The sequence below is a fragment of the Scardinius erythrophthalmus genome (assembly GCF_964197995.2).
Source record: "Scardinius erythrophthalmus genome assembly, chromosome: 6".
NCBI lineage: Eukaryota > Metazoa > Chordata > Actinopteri > Cypriniformes > Leuciscidae > Scardinius > Scardinius erythrophthalmus.
This window is the reverse complement of record NC_138226.1, coordinates 48,171,408-48,190,698: the sequence shown is the minus strand read 5'-3', so window position 1 is coordinate 48,190,698 and position 19,291 is coordinate 48,171,408. Positions and strand designations below refer to the sequence as shown.

At 45.5% G+C, this 19,291-nt stretch overlaps 1 protein-coding gene across 7 annotated transcripts; it reads right to left on the bottom strand.

Annotated features, from left to right (window-relative positions):
* Positions 1 to 468: 468 nt before the first annotated feature.
* On the bottom strand, positions 469 to 15,772 carry aaas (achalasia, adrenocortical insufficiency, alacrimia). Of its 7 annotated transcripts, none has more exons than XM_081369057.1 (17): positions 15,508 to 15,772; positions 15,167 to 15,262; positions 14,095 to 14,222; positions 13,479 to 13,534; positions 13,314 to 13,405; positions 13,183 to 13,229; positions 12,850 to 12,948; positions 10,532 to 10,675; positions 9,356 to 9,476; positions 8,858 to 8,982; positions 5,822 to 5,882; positions 5,326 to 5,416; positions 4,618 to 4,690; positions 4,405 to 4,472; positions 2,869 to 2,950; positions 2,164 to 2,248; positions 469 to 773 (listed from the first exon to the last, which is right to left on the bottom strand). In XM_081369057.1, exons 2-17 carry the CDS (start codon positions 15,260 to 15,262, stop codon positions 633 to 635), a joined length of 1,509 nt encoding a protein of 502 aa, XP_081225183.1. In that variant the 5' UTR covers positions 15,508 to 15,772; the 3' UTR covers positions 469 to 632. The 7 variants fall into 7 exon arrangements, with proteins under 7 accessions (XP_081225183.1, XP_081225187.1, XP_081225184.1 ...); XM_081369061.1 differs by having other exon boundaries at positions 15,150 to 15,262; positions 15,508 to 15,625; XM_081369058.1 differs by having other exon boundaries at positions 15,374 to 15,578.
* Positions 15,773 to 19,291: the final 3,519 nt, after the last annotated feature.

The following is a 19,291-nucleotide window of genomic DNA, read 5'->3' as shown; positions in this document are numbered from 1 at the left end:
CGAGAGTTACGCTATAAGAGTGGTTAATACATTTAGGACCTAAGGGCTGGGTACAAACATTTACTAATTTTTCCAGTTAATTGTTTGAACAATTCAGTAACAGCTCCTGGGCCCAGATGTTCAAAAGCAATCTGATTGTTTTCAGTTATTTGTTCAACAGAGAAAAACAAATACCGGTTCACCGGTTGTTCAACAGAGAAAAAAAAAAAACCAGAAATTGGATATCACAAAATCCAGTCTTTGTTTAGATCTGGATCAGTGTTGTCCAAAACTTTTTGATAAGATTAGGATACTTTTGATCCAAACCAAAAGATCATCTGCAGCTGAGAGCTTGCAGTCCATCTGCAAATGATTTTCTGTGATCTGGACTACAGGTTAACTAACTTCTGGCTCCAGATGTTCCTCCACTCTGCACAATCCACTTAAATACAAAGGGCTCATCTGCAAAAATACACAAAAATACACAATATGCTGCAAAAATAGTTTATTATGACAGCTGACAGGTGAAGTGGAGCTAGTGAATGTGTTCATGACATGATCTCGGTGTAGAGTTTGTTGGTTGTGGGTTGTGTTGTGTTGTGTTGTGTTGTGTTGATGAAACGATCTGGGTGTAGAGTTGTGTTGTGTTGTGTTCATGACATGATATCAGTGTAGAGTTTGTTGGCGGGAGCATGGGTTGTGTTGCTGGCGAGGACTTGCTTCTGTGACTCTCCCAAAAGCCCTGCGCTGCTGAAGTAAAACGGCACGTGAGAGATCCGCCCGTCAGACCAGCACTGCCAGAGACAGAGAGAGAGACTTTAGCTTGTGTGATGTACACTGCATTTGGCATTTCTGTGTGAATCAAACAGCATCCGTTCTGAATCAGGTCTACCTCTAGGAATAGACACGCGGACGAGAAGAGCTTTAGTTTCACTCTCCGTCCAATTTGGCACATTTGTGTATAGGGTTAGGACTCGAAATCGCTCCCAATTCTCGAAATTGATTCCTGTGTGCGCATTTTAAAGCACAAGATGCGAAAGAAAACTCTTTTCTCTGTGCACACGTCACTCTTAAAGCGACAATAGCCTGATAAACCTGCTGTGGTCTGTCATTAATGTTAGTCAAACAATAAAAGGCAAAGAGAAAATCACTCACTGCTTCTGACTGACTTTTGTAGCTTTAATAAGGATTAATCTATACTTTAATTCACTTGAAAATAAAACAAAGCAGTGTTATTTTACATGTGATTCAAAGTTCAGGTACAGAAATTGGTTCTTAAGTGTTTGTTTGAGCTGTTGCTAATTTGTTCTTATTTTATAACTGACTGTTTGCTTGTCTTTCAGCATGTTTGAAATATATACGAGTAAAGTCTAGTTGTTTTTGTTGTGGTGTTTTTGTTTTCTGATGTCCGTTCACGGGATTCAGCTACAACAAAAAGGCACAGAATAAATATGTTTATCTAAATGTTAAATGTTTGCCTTATAGGAACTGAATCTGGGAATCGAAAAATAATCAGAATCACTAAAATTCCAGCGACACCCAAGCCTATTTGTGCATGGACCGGAAAAGTCAATCTGGTAATTACCACATTTAAAGGGTTAGTTCACCCAAAAATAAAAAATTCTGTCACTAATTACTCACCCTCATATGTTTTCAAACCCGTAAGACTTTCGTTCCTCTTCAGGAACACAAATGAAGATATTTTTGATGAAATCTGAGAGATTTCTGTCCCTCCATTGATAGCTACGCAACTGACACTTTCAAGGCCCAGAAAGGTAGTAAAGACATCATTAAAGTAATCCATGTGACTCTACACATGTGACTAATCCATGTGGTTTAGCCTCAACTTTATGAAGTGATGTGAGGGCTTTGTTTGTGCAAAAAATTAATTTACCACTCAAGTTACAAAATATTGCACACAACACATCTTGCGAACACGTGTTGGACAATAATATTATGCAAATAAAGTGGTAAATTATGTTTTTTTGCTCAAACAAAGCACCCTCTTTGGAGTGAAAAAAGGGTGAGTAATTAATGACAGAATTTTCTTGTAATTTGTGATCATTTGTGAAAGAGGCTACTGTGAGGAGCGCTCGATCCACGGGCCGATCCCAGCAGACGGCAGGGATAGTTTTCCTCTGGATGAGCGCTGCATGATCTGCATCTGGTGCCGCTGAGACTCACCACAGTAAGCAGCGCGCCGTGCTGGAAGTGCGGGTGGAACTGCATGAATCTGGGTTCTGCTCCGGCCTCTCCCATCACAAAACCACTGCACCACACACACACACACGCAGAGGTTAACACTTGACCTGGCTCAGAACATGTGCTCTGATACTTCATCATGATCATTAGCTAAAACCAAACACTTCTTGTGCTCTATCAGGTGGAAAAAAGACATCAGATTTAGACTCAAGCCACTATCAAATGTGAAAAAATGCTCGAAATGATTGACTGTGATACACATCACTATACATAAAACCAACACAACAATGCATCACAATATCATAACTGGAATGTTAGTTGGTAAAAGAAACCCTGCCAGAGATGTGCATCTAGTAATTTCTAGGGATGCACAATATATCAGCCACCATATCGGCATCGGCCAATATATGATCATTTCTGAAATTGAAAATTGGGCTGGTACATTAAAGCTGATAAATAATGTATTATTTCAGCTGAGACACTTTTTGCTTGAAATATGATTGGAAATCACTTAAAAAAAGGAAAATACAGTGAAGTGTCTGTCATATCGGCTTAAAATCATAATGAGAACATTTTAATTGTGTGCTTGGGACAAAAATTTTGAATTTAGATTTTAAAATATAAAGAATTATCGGTATCAGCCAAAATGTTCACAGTGGTGTTGCTCAGAGTTGGCCTCATACGCACCAGGGCAGCAGCTCGAAGACGGGCACGGAGCGTGTTTTAAACACGGCGATCACTGACGGGTGATTATCGGCCACAGAGTCGCCTGCACAGCAGATCAAGAACAACACAGCCGGTTTAAAGAGACTTCAACAGGAGAGCAGTTTGCCATTATCTTTTATTATTATCATCATCATAGGGGGACAAAGCTATGAAGAGGTTCTGTTTAAATATTATAAACATTTAAACAACTTTTGACCAGCAAAACAAAATCATGTGGTTCAGTGTGCAGAAAAACCCCAAAGGCCTGTTTCCACCAAGGGCAATAACTATACAATAATAACATTATATCAGTCTAAAAATCGTTATAAATGTATAATATACATTATCAGAGTGCACACAACAAATATAACAACACTAGCTGTTTCCATCCACACGTTTTTATCCGAATTAAGTGATATCGAATGAAAAATGCCTTGTGGAAACAGTCAAATTTGATTGAATTTCATGAATATCGACTCAAATGAAACGCGTTCGGTCTCATCGGATTTTATCTTGATCGATATACGGCTTATGCGATAAACGCTGATGGAAACATCATTTGCCGAATAAATAATGCGATCCATTGTCTAGCGAAACTTTGTCCGCAAATGTTTGCTTGAATGTTGTGCGATTCAGTGCGAAAATGAATGGAAACACCTTAAAATGTCTCAAATCAATTCGATATACCAATTTGATCGCAAAACAGCGTGTGACGTCATTACGCACAGGTTTCACCAGCTTTATTCGCATGAGTGTTTTTACCGAACTTCAGATAATTCGATTGACAAGTGGATGGAAACATAGCCACTGAAACGTGATCACTGGACTCACTTTCAGTGATTTCTTACAGTTGATGAACGATTTAAAATTGACAGCCAATCAGAATCCAGAATCCTGATTTAACCCTATAAGCCCTGGAGGACTTTAGAATTGTTTAGTTTTTCTGAGTGACATACACAAAGGTAAAGAATCATGACTATAGAGTCAAAGGGCAGGTATCGTTTGGTAGAAAAAAGAAAAGAAAAGAAAAAACATCATTACATTTGGACGTTCTCATGCTGAGAAAATAAAAAAAGTGTGCTCCGGGAAATTTCTTTTACATATTTGACATGCATTAACTCTTTTCTGAGAAGTTCCCCTACATGTGAGCTGCATCTGGATCATATGTTGTGTTGATAGCGCAAAGAAATCAAAAGTTACAGCCTTTGAAATAATTGGCATCATTTAAATAGTTGTTCCTCTGTGAGAAATATCTTGGACTCATTTAAATCGGGATCATCCACTGTACATGATGATGTATGATGTGTGCATGTTGAAGGCTTCATTTTGATTTTAACTACAAGATGAAATATAACACCGATAGCATCAGATTTAATCACACAAACCTATTCATGTTCCTGGTCACTTGCTACTTACATCATTATCGGTTTCCTGACCTTCCAACATGAATGAGTGTTTTCCAGCGTTTAAGATATTATAGACAGACCGCATCATAAACACAGCTGTTGGGTATTTTACCTTTCAGAAGCACAGCAAGCCTCTCTCCTCTCGGGTCCCATGAAAGCGAGCACACCTCTCCCCCAACACTGGCAAACACACGGGAACAGGAGCACACACACACTCTGATGAGGTTCAGTTGCTCACAGTATTTCTACAGCTCTATGCTAGCTCTTCTCATCAGTGCAGTTCACCTGAACCACTCTGTAAGGGTGTAAGGAGTGCAAGTCTTACGTGAGTTCTCCATCAGGTCCAGGGAAGCTGGTCTCGGAGAGGTCGGCCACCACTGTGGCGGCTTTAGGACCGCCTGAAACACCGGCAGAGCAAACACCACTCTCAGATCATGAGCGTTCACGCTAACATCATGTGTTCAAAGCATTAATAATCTCCTTGATGTGACATAGCAAGTGTAATCTGTAGGCATGCATGATATATCGGCCACCAAACCAACAGGATTCTTGAACATTTTTTCAACTTAATTTCAAAAATGTTCATTCAGTCCACCTAATATATTTAAAACTCAAGTTTACTGAATCAATTTGTGTTACATGAATCAAGCATCCCAGCATGCTTTGCAAGGGAACTGCATGAGGAGAGTAAATGTTATCTTATGTGTTTTTCAGTGAAGGGAAAGACATGTAAGTGTTTAACGTTGAGTTGTGTTCCTGTGATATTTAGTTGCTTCACTTAATTAGAAATAATCCCACTAAAGCCAGTGCTGACACTAGTCTCTTCTTATTTGTACATTATACACTGTACATTGCTTATAATGAATAAAACTAAACAAATTAAATTGTTCAATGAGCTTAAATTAAAGAAAGCTTTGCCACAGTTAGTTTAGGTCAGGACAATATGAATGAAACTAGTGTATTTAAACAAATGTTTTGTTGAGCCTCTTTCACACTAGCGGTTGGTCAGGAGACGATGTGCTGATGTTCATACCTGTGAGGTCAGAGAAGGTGAGCGCGTATACGAGCCTCTCTCCCTGAATGCTCAACAGCAGACAGCCTCCGTCAGGACTCCAGCAGGCCGACTGACACACACACACACACACACACACACACACACACTGAGTGAGCCGGGGATCCTTAACCTCCCGTCAATCACTCTTCCTGGCAGGTGTGATGATGTTTACACTAGTTAGAGGAAATCCCTTTCAGTCGGTCACGTTCGACGTTACGTCGACATGCTGACGACCATCGCTGTACGGCCATCACGATCTCGGCTCGTGTGTGCGTCCGCTTCCGTGTTTATAACCACACAGTGGGGCACATGACCTGATTCACGCATGCCAACGTTCATTGGCTCGTTCTGTAGATACTCGAAGATGATAGGGCTTCCTGAAGTGATCCCAATTACATCAGCATGTCGACGTAACGTCTCCCGTTGCCTCCTTCAGGGAACGAGGGTAACATACGTAACCGGGACGTTTTCTTACCTGACAACTGCCTTTCAGACACGGCCATCTCTCACAGGTCCACATGCGTGTCTCCCAAACCCTACAACACACAGAACACAACCTATAGTTAAAAGCTCATGTGTAACGTCACTGTCTGGCCATCTGAGCTATCGGTGTGCAGATAACAGTGAGGATTTTACAGTAGTACTTAGGGCTGGGTATCGTTTGAATTTGAACTAATCCGATTTTGACTCTGCTTATCGATTCCTAATATCAATTCTAATATGGTAAAAAAAAAAAAAAAATTGTAAAATGTTTCATTGTAACAAAACTCAACAGGCTCAAGAACACTTACACAAGGAGCGTTTGCATGTGGTTTAAAAAAAATCGTAGTAAAACAACTAGCCTAACTAATATAAATGTCAAACATTTGTAGTGATCAGCAGGCAAACACGAGGGCAGACTCCCTTCATCACAACGCGAGTCTCCTTTCTTCAGCCTTGATGAAAAGGACAGGACTCTAAAACGCACACCTCCTAAAGAAGGTCCACAGGCAAGGAACTAGGCTAGGAGATAAGCCTGCAGAGACAGTTGCTAGCTACCATTCGACCAAGGGAAGAATGATGACATTAGCAGTCAATGATCACAGACTGACCCCATCACCATTTGCCCATTGTTTACCCCAATCCCTCAGTCCTGAGACCAAGGTGTGAATGACCACAGACTCTCAGACTCACCAAACCGGTTTTCCCATGTGGCTTGAAGCCACAAATTATGGATTTTCTACACACAACGGACAAAATGGAGCAAATCCTGTCCATTTCTATCAACAGAACTGTGTATACTTAATGAGTTATGTTTGTGTACATGCAAAATATACAAACTTATCTATTGAGGTATACATGAAATCATAGGTAAAAGTTAAACAAAACCTAATGATGTTTGGACTGTTTTCAACATGATGCCTAGGTTAATCTGAAATTGGTTTGGAAAGTGAATTATTCATAGGAAAAACCTTAAGGACATTGTTCTAAACATGAACTTTAAGATATGCGAATTAACCTCCTGCAAAAGAGAGGCTATACACTGGCCACCTCTGACGGCATCAGCCAATCAAAACACTGGTGCCAATTTGCAATTCCCTACTTCTCTTCCGAATCTTCTCTCCGGTGATCCTTCATCTGCGTGTTCCAGAATAAGGACCTTCTCCATGCTCCAGGAGTTCATCGTTCACAAGTACTGCGTGATCAAGTCTGTGGAACGGATTCCAACTTCTTTCTTCCCACTTGAACGCGGCCAAGCTCAGCACGTGGAGGACGCCGCCGCTCGGACTCAGCACGTCACCAGGCGGACCGTGAACATCACTTCACCAAACCTCTTTCCAGAGACCTAGGCAGTCAACAAATAATCTCTCTATGTATTTGTTGAATTCAGAATAAGGTTTACCTTATTACTTTCAGAGGAACTACAGTTTATTTTTCCATAAGATAACCTATAACTGCCATAGCACCATCCAACTCAGTCACTTGCATTTATCAATCTTTTTGCACTTTATCCATTCAGTAGTTGTTAGTTACTCTTGTCTATCCTTTTGTTGATAAAATCCTTTTATTACAATTGTGTCTTCCTTGTGTTGATAATACAATAAGGCCGGTGACACACTGGATGCGTGGCGTGAGCGTGGCGTTTCTGTTGCGTGTCAGCTGCGTGGCGGCTGCGTCGCGTTTTCCATGTCTTTGCACACCAGAAGCGTGTCTGACGCGGCGCTGCTGCTGCTAGGTGACATATTGGTGATATATTTGACATATGGGGAGAGAGTTGTGGAAGGCCTATACTTCATGTTAAACATAAATATATAGCAGCAAAGACAACGTCGGCAGTGTTGACGGAAATATAGACTATAGAATATTTCATTCTGTATTGACAGGTGCAGTATTTGAAAATCGATAATATTTTTTTAAATTGCATTTATATTTGCATTTATGTCAAACCCCAGACACTTTCAAACATCAAAATGACATTTATTAATATGTATTCGTGTCAAAATGTCATATAAACATCTTTTCCTATTCAATTTTGCTTGGAAACGCTTCCAAGACGCTTGCGTGTCGCGTGAAAAATAGGCGTCGGTTCTATTTCTAGAATGCACGCGTTTTCCGCGCGGCTCAAGCCGCGCCTGAGACGGGCGTGTCACGCACCCAGTGTGCAAGCTCTAACCTGTTAACATGGGAGCCGAAATAAAAACGGACACGCCACGCAGCTGAGACGCTTACGCCACGCATCCAGTGTGTCACCGGCCTAAGAGGCTCTACAAGTTAACGATATCTCACAAATCCTTCAGATTGGTCAGATGACGAACTTCCTCCAATTTATATAATTCTAATTCATTCAACAATCTCCCATGACTGTTCTTTACGGTCAAGGTGAAACTGCTTGGCTGGTGCCCCGTAACATAGGAAAGGAGTCCACTTTCGTAAGAAGAGCTCTGTACCCGTGTTGCCTTCTGTCATACAGGGACATCAGGTAGAAGTGGTCAAGCAGTACAAATATTTAGGGACTGTATTTGATGATAAACTAATATTCAAGGCAAACACTGATATCATTAGAGGGAAAGCTCTTCGGCGTATGTATTTTCTAAGGAATCTTCAAACTTTTAATATGGATGCTTCCTTTATGAAAATGTTTTATACTTGTTTTATTGAATCTGTCTTAAGTTTTTCCATTATTTATTGGTATGGCAATCTTAATGTCAAGAATAGGAGGAAGTTGACTAGAATAGTTGTGCAGCAAGATAGTGGGGACCGACTTAAGGACTATCACACACATTTATGAGCATAGGGTGACTAGGAAGGGCCAGTTAGTCCTTTCTGACGTCACTCACCCATTGTGTACTGAACTTCAACTGCTTCCTTCAGGACTTAAACTCCCCTTGTGCAAATCAAATACAGATACATTGGTCCTGTAAGCCACCGGTCAGCTGTGTGTGTGCGGCACCTGAAGAGAGCTGACCGTGTGTGTGTGTGTGTGTGTGTGTGTGTGTGTGTGTGTGTGTGTGTGTGTGTGTGTGTGTGTGACCTGAAGAGAGCTGACGGTGTGGCGGCCAGCAGGCGGCTGCCGTCGGGAGACCAGGACAGGTACGTGACTCCTCCACCACCCACTCGCTGCAGAGGAACACAGCTCTCCGCCGCCACGTCCCACACCTGCACAACACACACAACACATCACATGCACAACACACACATCACATGCTCAACACTTGCACACACACCATAGTCTAACATAAACAACGTTTTGATTCAAGGCCGGTTCACACCAACACGAATGTTCGGCATGAAATCTGGGTCAGAATTGTTTTTTAATAGGGCTGTTCCGGTAAACCTGAAAGCACACAGCAGTGGCTGAGTAGCACCGGCGGTGGTCCACCAAAACAATTTTGTTTTGTATGTGAATGCGGTTCTACATGAATATTATGACAGGAGTGAAGCAGAAAGCTTTGTTTACTAAATAAATAGGAGCTATTTATATAATACGAGCTCACATTGATCTGGACACAGACTGAGCAGAAGCGCTCACCATCATGGCCGTGTCCACAGGAGACGCAGACACCAGCAGAGAGCCGGTGGGGGACCAGGCCAGCGACGTGATGGGAGAATGACCCGGATGAGACAGGACCTGCGCACAGCCGGACGACGGCCTGAGGGAGACACACTCGATCAGCGTTCATGCCTACTCTCTGTTCTAGTGCGCTCATAGAAACACTGAGAGGGCAAAGCTTTACATTCAATACACTTTATTATCCCTGATTGGGAAATCTGTCTTAAACTCTAGTGCCTACATACACATGCTCTGACCAAAACATAATCCATAAACCAATCATTTTCATAGCCATCTTTACCAGGCGGGCAAGTTTAGCTTTGAACTAAGTTTAGCTTGTGATCTCCATAATGTATTATACTTTTAATTAAATACATTACTTTCTGTTCTACCCTGTAAACTCTTATGAAATCCATACAATAAGAACAGTTGTTTAATGGGTATCTTATGAATAGATATCGGCGAGTGGTTTCCTATTGACCTCGGATCAAAAATAATTACCTGTTATTTTACATTTATAATGAGATGATTAAGGTCACACCACTTGACAACATTTGCTGCCTCTGAACGATACACAGAAAGATTAGTATTATCATAGAAGAGGCTAAGCAAAGCTGTATCATGGGAATATTGTCTCATGAGGTTACTAGGATCAGAACTTGTACACTCATTGGTATAGATCATGAAGAGAGTCGAGACACTAACGAATACATATACTCTGATACAGTAAGGTTAACCTTGAACTGCTGCATTCAATAGGTTAAGTAAGGGTTAATACCTGACAATGGACACCTCGAAGGGCATTAACCCGCTTATACCATGGTCACTTGCCAAATAACACATTTTTAAAACATTAGTTTATATTTTAATTAGTTTTTACAAACAATAACTTGGTTTCCCTGGTTACGCCTGACGGTTTATTTACCAGGTGTCCTCTATCACTTTTTAATGGACACCCTGCAGCCAATCAGAATCGAGTATTCACCCAGACCATGGTATAAAAAAGAAAGAATGGTATAAGAAAGAAGAATAATAACATTTAATTAATTTATGAATCTGATTTGGATGTGAGTGCGGTGCGCTCGCAGAGAGACTCCGCCCACACGCTCTTCTGATTGGCTGAATCCAGCAGCTAAGCTGTCCGAGGAGCAGTACCTGGTGGAGAGAGAGGTGGGCTCCACGTGCCAGACGAGCAGACAGGACTGGCAGGCCACGGCGAGGGCAGAGCCACACAGAGGCTTCCACTGCAGCGCACACACAGACCTCTGGCAGCGGTGCTTCAGCGTCGGGCTGGTCGCGCTGCAGGAACACACACACACACACTCAGCACTGAAAAATAAACACTTATGCTATTTTAAAGGTTGCTAATGTTGTTTCTGAGTCTCCTATAACAAGGTAAAAAAACACTGATTTCCTCATAATATCCACTGCAGCATCAGCTCTATTCTCTCTAAGCCCCGCCTCTCTGAGAGCTGCTCTGCTCTGATTGGTCAGAAACCAAACGCTCATTATCACATCTGATCACATCTTGAATCTTGGGGGGGGGGGGTATTTTTATAACTCATCCGTTTAAATTATATTAAGCCTTAAAGTTGTGCATAATTAAGGGCGTGGCCACTTGACAGGTGGATTGCCGCTGATGTCACGAGTAGCTGTTTGTCTGCTGTCTGTTAGCGTCACGTCACCTCAGCTAATCCGCCTCGCGGCACATTTTCGTTTATCTGGGAGTGACACGCGGCCAAGATGCCGGCTCCGCCCACTTTGAGCTAGCTCTTCAGAAACCAACAGGTGACGTCACGCACACTACGACCAGAGTTTTTTAGTCTATGGTTTTACCGTATCAATCTCACCAAAGTGGATTTGCTTCGGCAGCAGAAAACAGCGTCTTCTCCACATGAACAACACGAACCAAACTCCTCCAGTCTCAGATACGCTACAGTGTTTGAGGGCGGGGCCAAGAGACGCTGCTCAGCCAATCAAGATCACAGGCTGGCATTATGCTAATTAGTTACAAACCTACACAGGATCAGCAGGAAGTGAGACTGAATTACTGACGACTCGTTTCAGTTCAGAATCACTTCTTTCTTTTGGGAGACAAAAACTCCTGATTTATCTGCACTTTGATCTTGAAAATATCAGCGTCTAATATTGTTTATTGACTGTAAACAACAGCGCATTGTGTTTTAGACAACTATACAGTTCAACAAAGAGCATAAACCAAGCCTCTCAGACATAGTTTTTGCCTTCTGATGCAAATATCCTATAAGTGTAATAAATATTTCATCATGTCACATTCATTCAAGTCCATTTAACTCTGAATAAACTAATGTTATAGGTGCAACAAAACACAGGTAAAAGTCTAAGCTGTTTTGGTGCTAAATGAATGTTTCTGAACAAACAGTCAGTGTGGTTTAAACCAGGGGTCCCCAACCCCCGGGCCGTGGGACATTTGGTACCGGGCCGCACAGAAAGAATAAATAACTTACCGTATTTTCCGGACTATAAGTCGCAGTAGTCAAAAAATGTGCCATGAAGAAGAAAAAACACATAAAGCCTAAGTCGCACTGGACCATAAATTGCATTTATTTCACCAAAAAAAAACAAAAAAACAATGTTACGGACGGGACAGTTCTCCGTTACGGATGTAAGCACTCTGAAAGCGGCACTAAAATACTGCTTTAAAACTTTCACAGAGACTTCAAACAGAAAGAGCAAAGCCTGTCTTTAAAGTAAATTTCGTTTTGCATTAATTTTATCTTAATTTTAATCAATGTTTCATCAACCAACAGCCTGGATTTAATAAATAAGAATACATATATATATTAGAATAAAATATATTAGAAAATAGATAATCAGGACACGGAGGCGCTGGCGCGTGAACTGGAGTTCGTCTCAAATTAACCGAAACTCAGCGTATAAGGTAGCCTACTCGCCTCACACACCTGAGAAATAAATAGAAAGCTTGAAATGTCTACTTTTAAACAGAACAATTGAAAACGAAAGAAAACAGACTGCTCTCACCACCGAAAAAAAAAATTTCTTTTGGGGGGCATTTTGTTTGTGTTCAGACTTTCTCAGTTGTCTTAAGGCGCGATGTTACGAGGACGCTGCTAATAAAGTTGCGAGTAGGCCTGCACACTAGATTCACGTTTATTATTATTATATTAAAAAAAATACCCCAGTTTTTATGCTGGTCGTATCATTTTATTTTGTTGTATTTATCCCCCACACCTTAAAGGTCGGTCTGTGAAAATATCGTCTGATATTAAACCGCTCCGTGGCGCAAAAAAAGTTGGGGACCGCTGCTTTAAACCACTGTAACATGACTTATGGTTTATCTGTATCTGTAATGGTAACCACATGGCCACATGTACCGGATCTGGGCCGAGACTATGTTGCTGTCTGGGAATCTGAATCTGAATGCCTGTGTAATACCTATGCTGTGAGAGCTGTGTGTGTGTGTGCTGGAATACCTGTGGGATTTGTAGATCTTGATGGAGTCGTCCAGTAACGCCACAGCAAACTTATCCGTGTGCGGATGCCAAGCGAAGCTCCTCAGAGCGCCATCAGACCTGAAACACACACACACACACACTGAATACACACACGCCATCGCCACCTGTTGCTTCTGTATGACAATCATAAGTGCTTCAGACCAGAGTCTCATAAACGTTCTCAGTTCAGGACCCACTCATATGCTTGCACTGAGTTTCAGCAGAAGGGATCAGATCAGATGACCATTATAATCAGCACTTGAGGAGGACTCCTGACAGACGTGAATGATCATAGGCTGAAATAAGACGTACCAGTCCAGCATCTGTGAGAACTCTGCCACCATCTCGTCACGGCTCAGCTAGCAACAGAAGCAGAGAGCAGTGTGTTAAAGTGTGTGTGTGTGTGTGTGGCGCTGAGGAGACGGAGGACGGCTCGTACTCACAGTCAGATGAGGGAACAGAGAGCCGTGGAACGAGGACGCCCATCTCAGCAGAGCCAGCAGACAGGCCGAGCCCACCGACAGGCACCTGGGCACTGAAACACACACACACACGTCACACACACACAGCCACTGCGGAGACATCGTGATCATGTGACCGGGACTCACCTTCATCAGCACTGCTCGTGATCTCGTCTAAGAGACCGTACAGGCCCGCATCTCGCCTGAGAGAGAGAGAGAGAGAGAGAGAGAGAGAGAGAGAGAGAGAGAGAGAGAGAGAGAGAGAGAGAGAGAGAGAGAGAGAGAGAGAGAGAGAGAGAGAGAGAGAGAGAGAGAGAGAGAGAGAGAGAGTGTCAGTCAGAGAGCCACGATTGAGCTTTAAAAGATCACGATCTCGACTCAAACACACTCGATCTGATTTCCACACGACAGTGACTCAGATCTGTGTTCTGACCCAGAGAGAGCCGATGGCATGTATATGAAAGTTTCACTAAGAGTCGATTCATTATTTGCCAAGCCACACCAGCCACGGAAGAGACAGCCAGCCAGCCAATAGCGGCGCCGCTAGGAGCGCTCGCATCTGATAGGCGGAACTAGACCAATGAAACATCAGCTCCTACCCAATCAAAATTTGCATATTCAACACAATGAAAGCTAAGGCTGCACTGAAACCCACACACACACACTCACCAGGCGCCGGCGCTCCTCCTCCACAGCGTGTCCCTTTGGTCCAGGACGACACACACACACACACACACACACACACACACACACACACACTCACCAGGCGCCGGCGCTCCTCCTCCACAGCGTGTCCCTCTGGTCCAGGAAGGCAGATTTGCTGCTGCTCTCGGGGCGACTGTGGCCCTTCAGAGAGTCTCTGGTGAACTGAGGACTGGGGAGATCCGACCACTGAACACACACACACACACACACACACACACACACACACACATCACGTTATTCATGTTCTGACACAAAAGCACTATAAGCTCTCCTTGTGTAGTGGCAAAATCATGTGGTCAACGTGTGGATGTGACGTGTGATCGGCTGGACTTGATATCCCTCAGCATTAAAGGGATATTTCACCCAAAGATGAACATTAGCCCATGATTTGCTCACCCTGAACTCATCCTAGGTGTATATGACATTCTTCTTTCAGACGAACACAATCAGAGTTATATTATAAAATATCCTGGCTCTTCCCAGCTTTATAATGGCAGTGAAGGGCTGTATGTCTTTGGAAGTCCATCAAAGTGCATCTACTCATGATTAAATTGCTCGAAACGGCTCTCCGAGGGGTTAATAAAGGCCTTCTGAAGTGAAGCGATGCGTTCGTGTAATGCTAACGCTAGATGTAGGAGTAGCGTAAGCTTTGAGCCTCTCGCGGTTCACACAAACAGCGCTGGGCAACCGCGCTCGTCATAATGTTGTGCGTCAAGTTCAAGTGTTACTCTTTCGGCGGGGCGGGGGGGGGGGACTATCCCTTTAACAGTCCGTCTCGCACATCCGCCATGTTTGTAGTTTCTAACACTGTTTATCCATGTTTGTAGTTCTCTAATCGAATCCTCATGTGGACAATATTAGTTGTTAGAGTGTGTACATAATCAAGGAGAAGCTCTTTTTATATTTGCAGATAACTTTAAAAGAAGTTATCCATTTCTGTAGTTTGTACAAATCTTTTTTTTTTTTGTTCAAACTATGTGCTCTGTAGTTCTGATCGAATCCTGATAACGTTACATGATATTCACTGTCTATTCAACTAAAGTGTCGGACATTCAACAGGTCATAAACACTGACAGTCACAGACTGCATGACGTGTGTGAAGTGAACGGTCACCTGTGTGTCACGCGCACCTGTGTGTGGGGCTGTCCGGGCACGAGCTCGTTGTTGTGCTCGCGCAGTGTCAGTCCGGCGGTCACGGGCGCGGGGAACACGCTGAGTGAACACATCTGTGCAAAACACACACATTACACACACACATCTGCATAGAACACACACATTAAACACACATCTGCGCAGAACACACACATCTCTGGACAGAACACACACATTACACACACCTGCACAAAACACACGTTACATTCACTTCCGCAGGAGGATCAAAGACAAGTGCGACCAGAAAAGATAGTCAGGGTTTAAACATGATCTTTTCGCTTCACGAGTGTGTTGTTGTATGTTGTTGTGTGTTACTCACGTCCCGATGAGGTAAATATAGGACCGAGCTGTACAAAGCTGAACTCGCGCCTTTACTTTTACGGAAGCCCCGAGGAAGCACAACAACACCACAGTGACGAACAACGCGTTTTCATAACAAAAGTCCTGAAGCTGTTGCCTAATTTAGAATGATCACTTTCGGTTTTAACTATAGTAGAACTGTAGCAATGTTTTGTTTTGCCAGATTTTTTTTTTTTTTTTTTTTTTTTTACTAATATCATCATGGTTAAAGTCCCCATGAAATCAAAATTGGTGTTCGGGCTGCCACTTTTCATATGCTATCACGCAGAGAAAAATCGCGATTCGCGAACCAAAGAGGACACTGACACCGACAGACAAGAGAGAGCAGGTTACTATTGATATGAATGAAATATTCAGCGTATCAAATATTCTTACAAAATTCAAACATTAAATACCGTTTTGGTCGCTAGTAAATGTGTTGTGACCACAGATCTATATAGAATGACTATATAGCTCATGAGCTCTTACTATTTACTACTAGTAGTTAGTTAATATAGTAAATAAACATGAATGAACAATAGGTGTGTTGAAAGATACAGTTCTCTTACGAGAGGTTCTCTCGTATTTGCGTAAGCTAGCTTACGCTACGGGAAAAGTCATCTTTTCTCGAGATACTGAAGCCAAAAAATTATCCTTAATTTTTCATAATTTGTCAACGCAGTGCAGCTGGCAGCACAGCAGAGCTAGAGCAGGCAATACTGCGTGCTCATTGGCTGCCGCGCAGCAACTGCTTAAGCCTACCAGTGAGTCCCGCGTGACGTCACGCCCAATCAGGGCGCGCGCGCCCTCGCGCGTCACAGCCCGCCAGAAGGGGCGGCGTCAGAGCGTATATAAACAGGACTCGGAGGCTTAATTCTCTGATTTCTGTCTCTTCAGCGAAGCACTCGCATCGCTGACCTCTGAGAAGAAGCCGCCGCCGTCGAACAGCACCGAGCCAGCTTAGGACAGCGCCTGAGGAAGCCGGACGATCTCTCGCCGCCTTCAGCCTGCCGTGCCAGCTCAGCTATCCGGCGACACATATCCTTTTTCTCGCTCTGTTTGTGTGTGTGTGTTGTCGTTCACTCGACACCGCTAAAAGAGCCGAGGCGTTTGTTGCAAAATGCCTCACATTTCCTGCGGCTCATGCCGCTCTTACCTCAGCGACAGAGACCGCCATTTGCTGTGCGCTCTCTGCCTGGGACGTGAACACGCCGCCGTTGCCCTGTCTTCAGGCGGCTGTGAACTCTGCGACGAACTGCCGATGTCGACCCTTCGGGCTCGACTCGCCTTGTTCAACGCTGACCCCGCTTCAGTCTCCGGACCGCGCAAGAAGAAGCGCCGCTCCCAGAGACCGCCGGAAACCGAGACGCGAGCCAGGCTTTCGCCGGAGGCCCTCCCGCGAGCCTCGCTCTCTCCTTCTCCGCCCCCGCTTCCCGACGCGCAGCCGCCGGCCACCGCCCGCGATGCCGTCGACTCAGGGGATGAAGCGGATGACAACGCGCTGATGGACAGCTGCTCTTTACTGGCGTCGGACAGCGAAGGGTGGTCCGGTTCTCACCGCTCCGCCGCTTCCTCTGCCCGCGAGTCTGGTAGAACCCAGCCCAGTGTGGACGCCGAGCTTCTCCGCCTCCTCACTATGGCCGTCGAAAACCTGGGCCTCGAATGGTCCCCGCCTGCGGCGCCCGCGCCGAACAGGCTCGACGGGTTCTTCTTACCCAGCCGCCGCCAGTCGCCAACGTCCAGGTCAGCGCCCTTTCTGCCGGAGCTTCACGCAGAACTCTCTAAGTCGTGGGACGCTCCAGTGTCGGCCAGACTCCGCTCTTCTGCCTCTGCGACCCTGTCACACGTTGACGGTGCCGCCGAGAAGGGATACGTTAACATCCCTCCAGTGGAACAGGCGGTTGCAGCGCACCTTTGCCCCCCATCCGCGAGATGGCGCTCAAAGTGTGCCCTCCCGTCAAAGGCCTGCAGGACCACTTCAGCCCTTGTCAGCCGCGCTTTCTCCGCCGCTGGTCAAGCCGCTTCGGCCCTGCATACTATGGCGGTGCTCCAAATCTTCCAGGCGGACCTTCTTCGTCAGCTGGATGAAAAGGGCCTGGACCAGACCGCGCTCACAGATCTCCGCAGCGCTACGGATCTCTCCCTTCGCGCTACGAAGACTGCAGCCCAGGCTATCGGGCGTTCTATGGCCTCTCTCACGGTTACAGAGCGCCACCTGTGGCTAACGCTGGCAGACATGGGAGAGGCAGAGCGGTCCGTTTTTCTCAACGCCCCGCTCTCCCCCACTGGCCTCTTCGGCCCGGCAGTAAGTGGCCTAGTGGATCGCTTCTCTGAGGTCCAGAAAGCGTCAGAGGCCATGAATCTGTTCCTGCCACGCCGTTCAAGCTCCGCTGCAGGCCGCTCGCAAAAACAGCCTCCTGCACGCAGCTCTACCCAGCGCCCGTCTCGCCCGCCGCCGTCTCAGCAGCGTGATCGCCCTAGATCACGGTCAACCAGCCGACGCAGGCCGCCGGCCCCGCGGGGTCCCCGGCCTAAGATTGCGCTGAAACCAGAGACCGCGAAGCCCTCCTAGCGCGAGCTGGGAGGAAAAGACGGCTGAGTCCCGCCGCGGCCGGACCACCGTCCAAACTCACCCACCTTCCTCTGTCAGTCCCCTTTGTCAAGGCTACTGCAGCAGTGTTTTCAGCAGCCAACGAGCCAGTTCTTCAACTCGCTCGCCTGCACACAAACGCCGTTTTTACGGCGACCCAGATATCTCACAAAAGGAGCTCAATGTCTGGTTATCCGGCCATCGCCGGCAGTGTTATGAGTGTAGCAAATATGCCCACGTCCCAGTGTTCATGTCTACACACAAGCACGATCTCCCCTGTGTGTCCCACAGAGCGCACTCACATAAAGCGTGCAGCCGCCGCTCGAGTGTTAAGTGTAGGAAAAGTGCCCATGCCAATGTGTTCACCCCTGCACACTGCCCGCTCTGTCTCACATACTCAGGGTTCAGATCTCAAAAAGCCCCCTGCCATCGGCGGTGTTATAGCAAAGAGTCACGCGCCTCAGCGCCCACACTCGCCTGTAAACACCACCACGGTAGAGACCACGGCTGTGAGCACCGCTCAGCCGGTCATCGCTATCAGCGAGCCCCCGCTCCCCCACATCGACAGCGCGCTCGCGCTGCAGCCGCTGCAGGTTTCCCGCCCCGCGCAGAGCCACGGGCGGGACCCAGTGGCCATTCGACCCCTGGCTATGAGTGCGGATGCATGGTTAGCTATCCCGGGCGTATCGAATTGGGTGTTGAGCACTGTAATACGGGGTTACTCGCTCCAATTTTCTCGCCGTACATTTACGAAGTGCATGGACGCCGCGCTCGCTCCCCTGAGGGCTCAGGGGATGCGAATTTTGAACTACCTGGACGATTGGCTCCTTCTAGCGCAATCGGAGGTCGAGCTCGCCTCCCACAAGAAGTCGCTTTTCAGTCATCTAGAAAGCCTGGGTCTTTCAGTGAACTGGGACAAGAGCACGCTAAAACCCAGTCAGTCAATATCCTTTCTGGGATTGGAACTGAACTCGGTGGCTATGACGGCCAGGCTGTCGACACAGCGCGCGCGCTGTATTCAACGCCTCGCCGCATCTTTTCAGAAAGGCAGCGTTCTTCCCCTGAAAACCTTTCAGAGAATGTTGGGCCATATGGCATCAGCTGCAGCAGTCCTGCAGCTCGGTTTGCTGCGAATGCGCCCGCTTCAATGCTGGCTGAATTCGAAAGTGCCCCG

Coding starts and splice junctions, on each gene's coding strand:
- aaas (XM_081369057.1), bottom strand. CDS start 15,262: ATGTGTTCACTCAGCGTGTTCCCCGCGCCCGTGACCGCCGGACTGACA. Junction 14,223..15,166: donor CCGGACAGCCCCACACACAG/GTGCGCGTGACA, acceptor GTGTGTGTTCAG/TGGTCGGATCTCCCCAGTCC. Junction 4,473..4,617: donor GGACCTGATGGAGAACTCAC/GTAAGACTTGCA, acceptor TGTGTTTGCCAG/TGTTGGGGGAGAGGTGTGCT.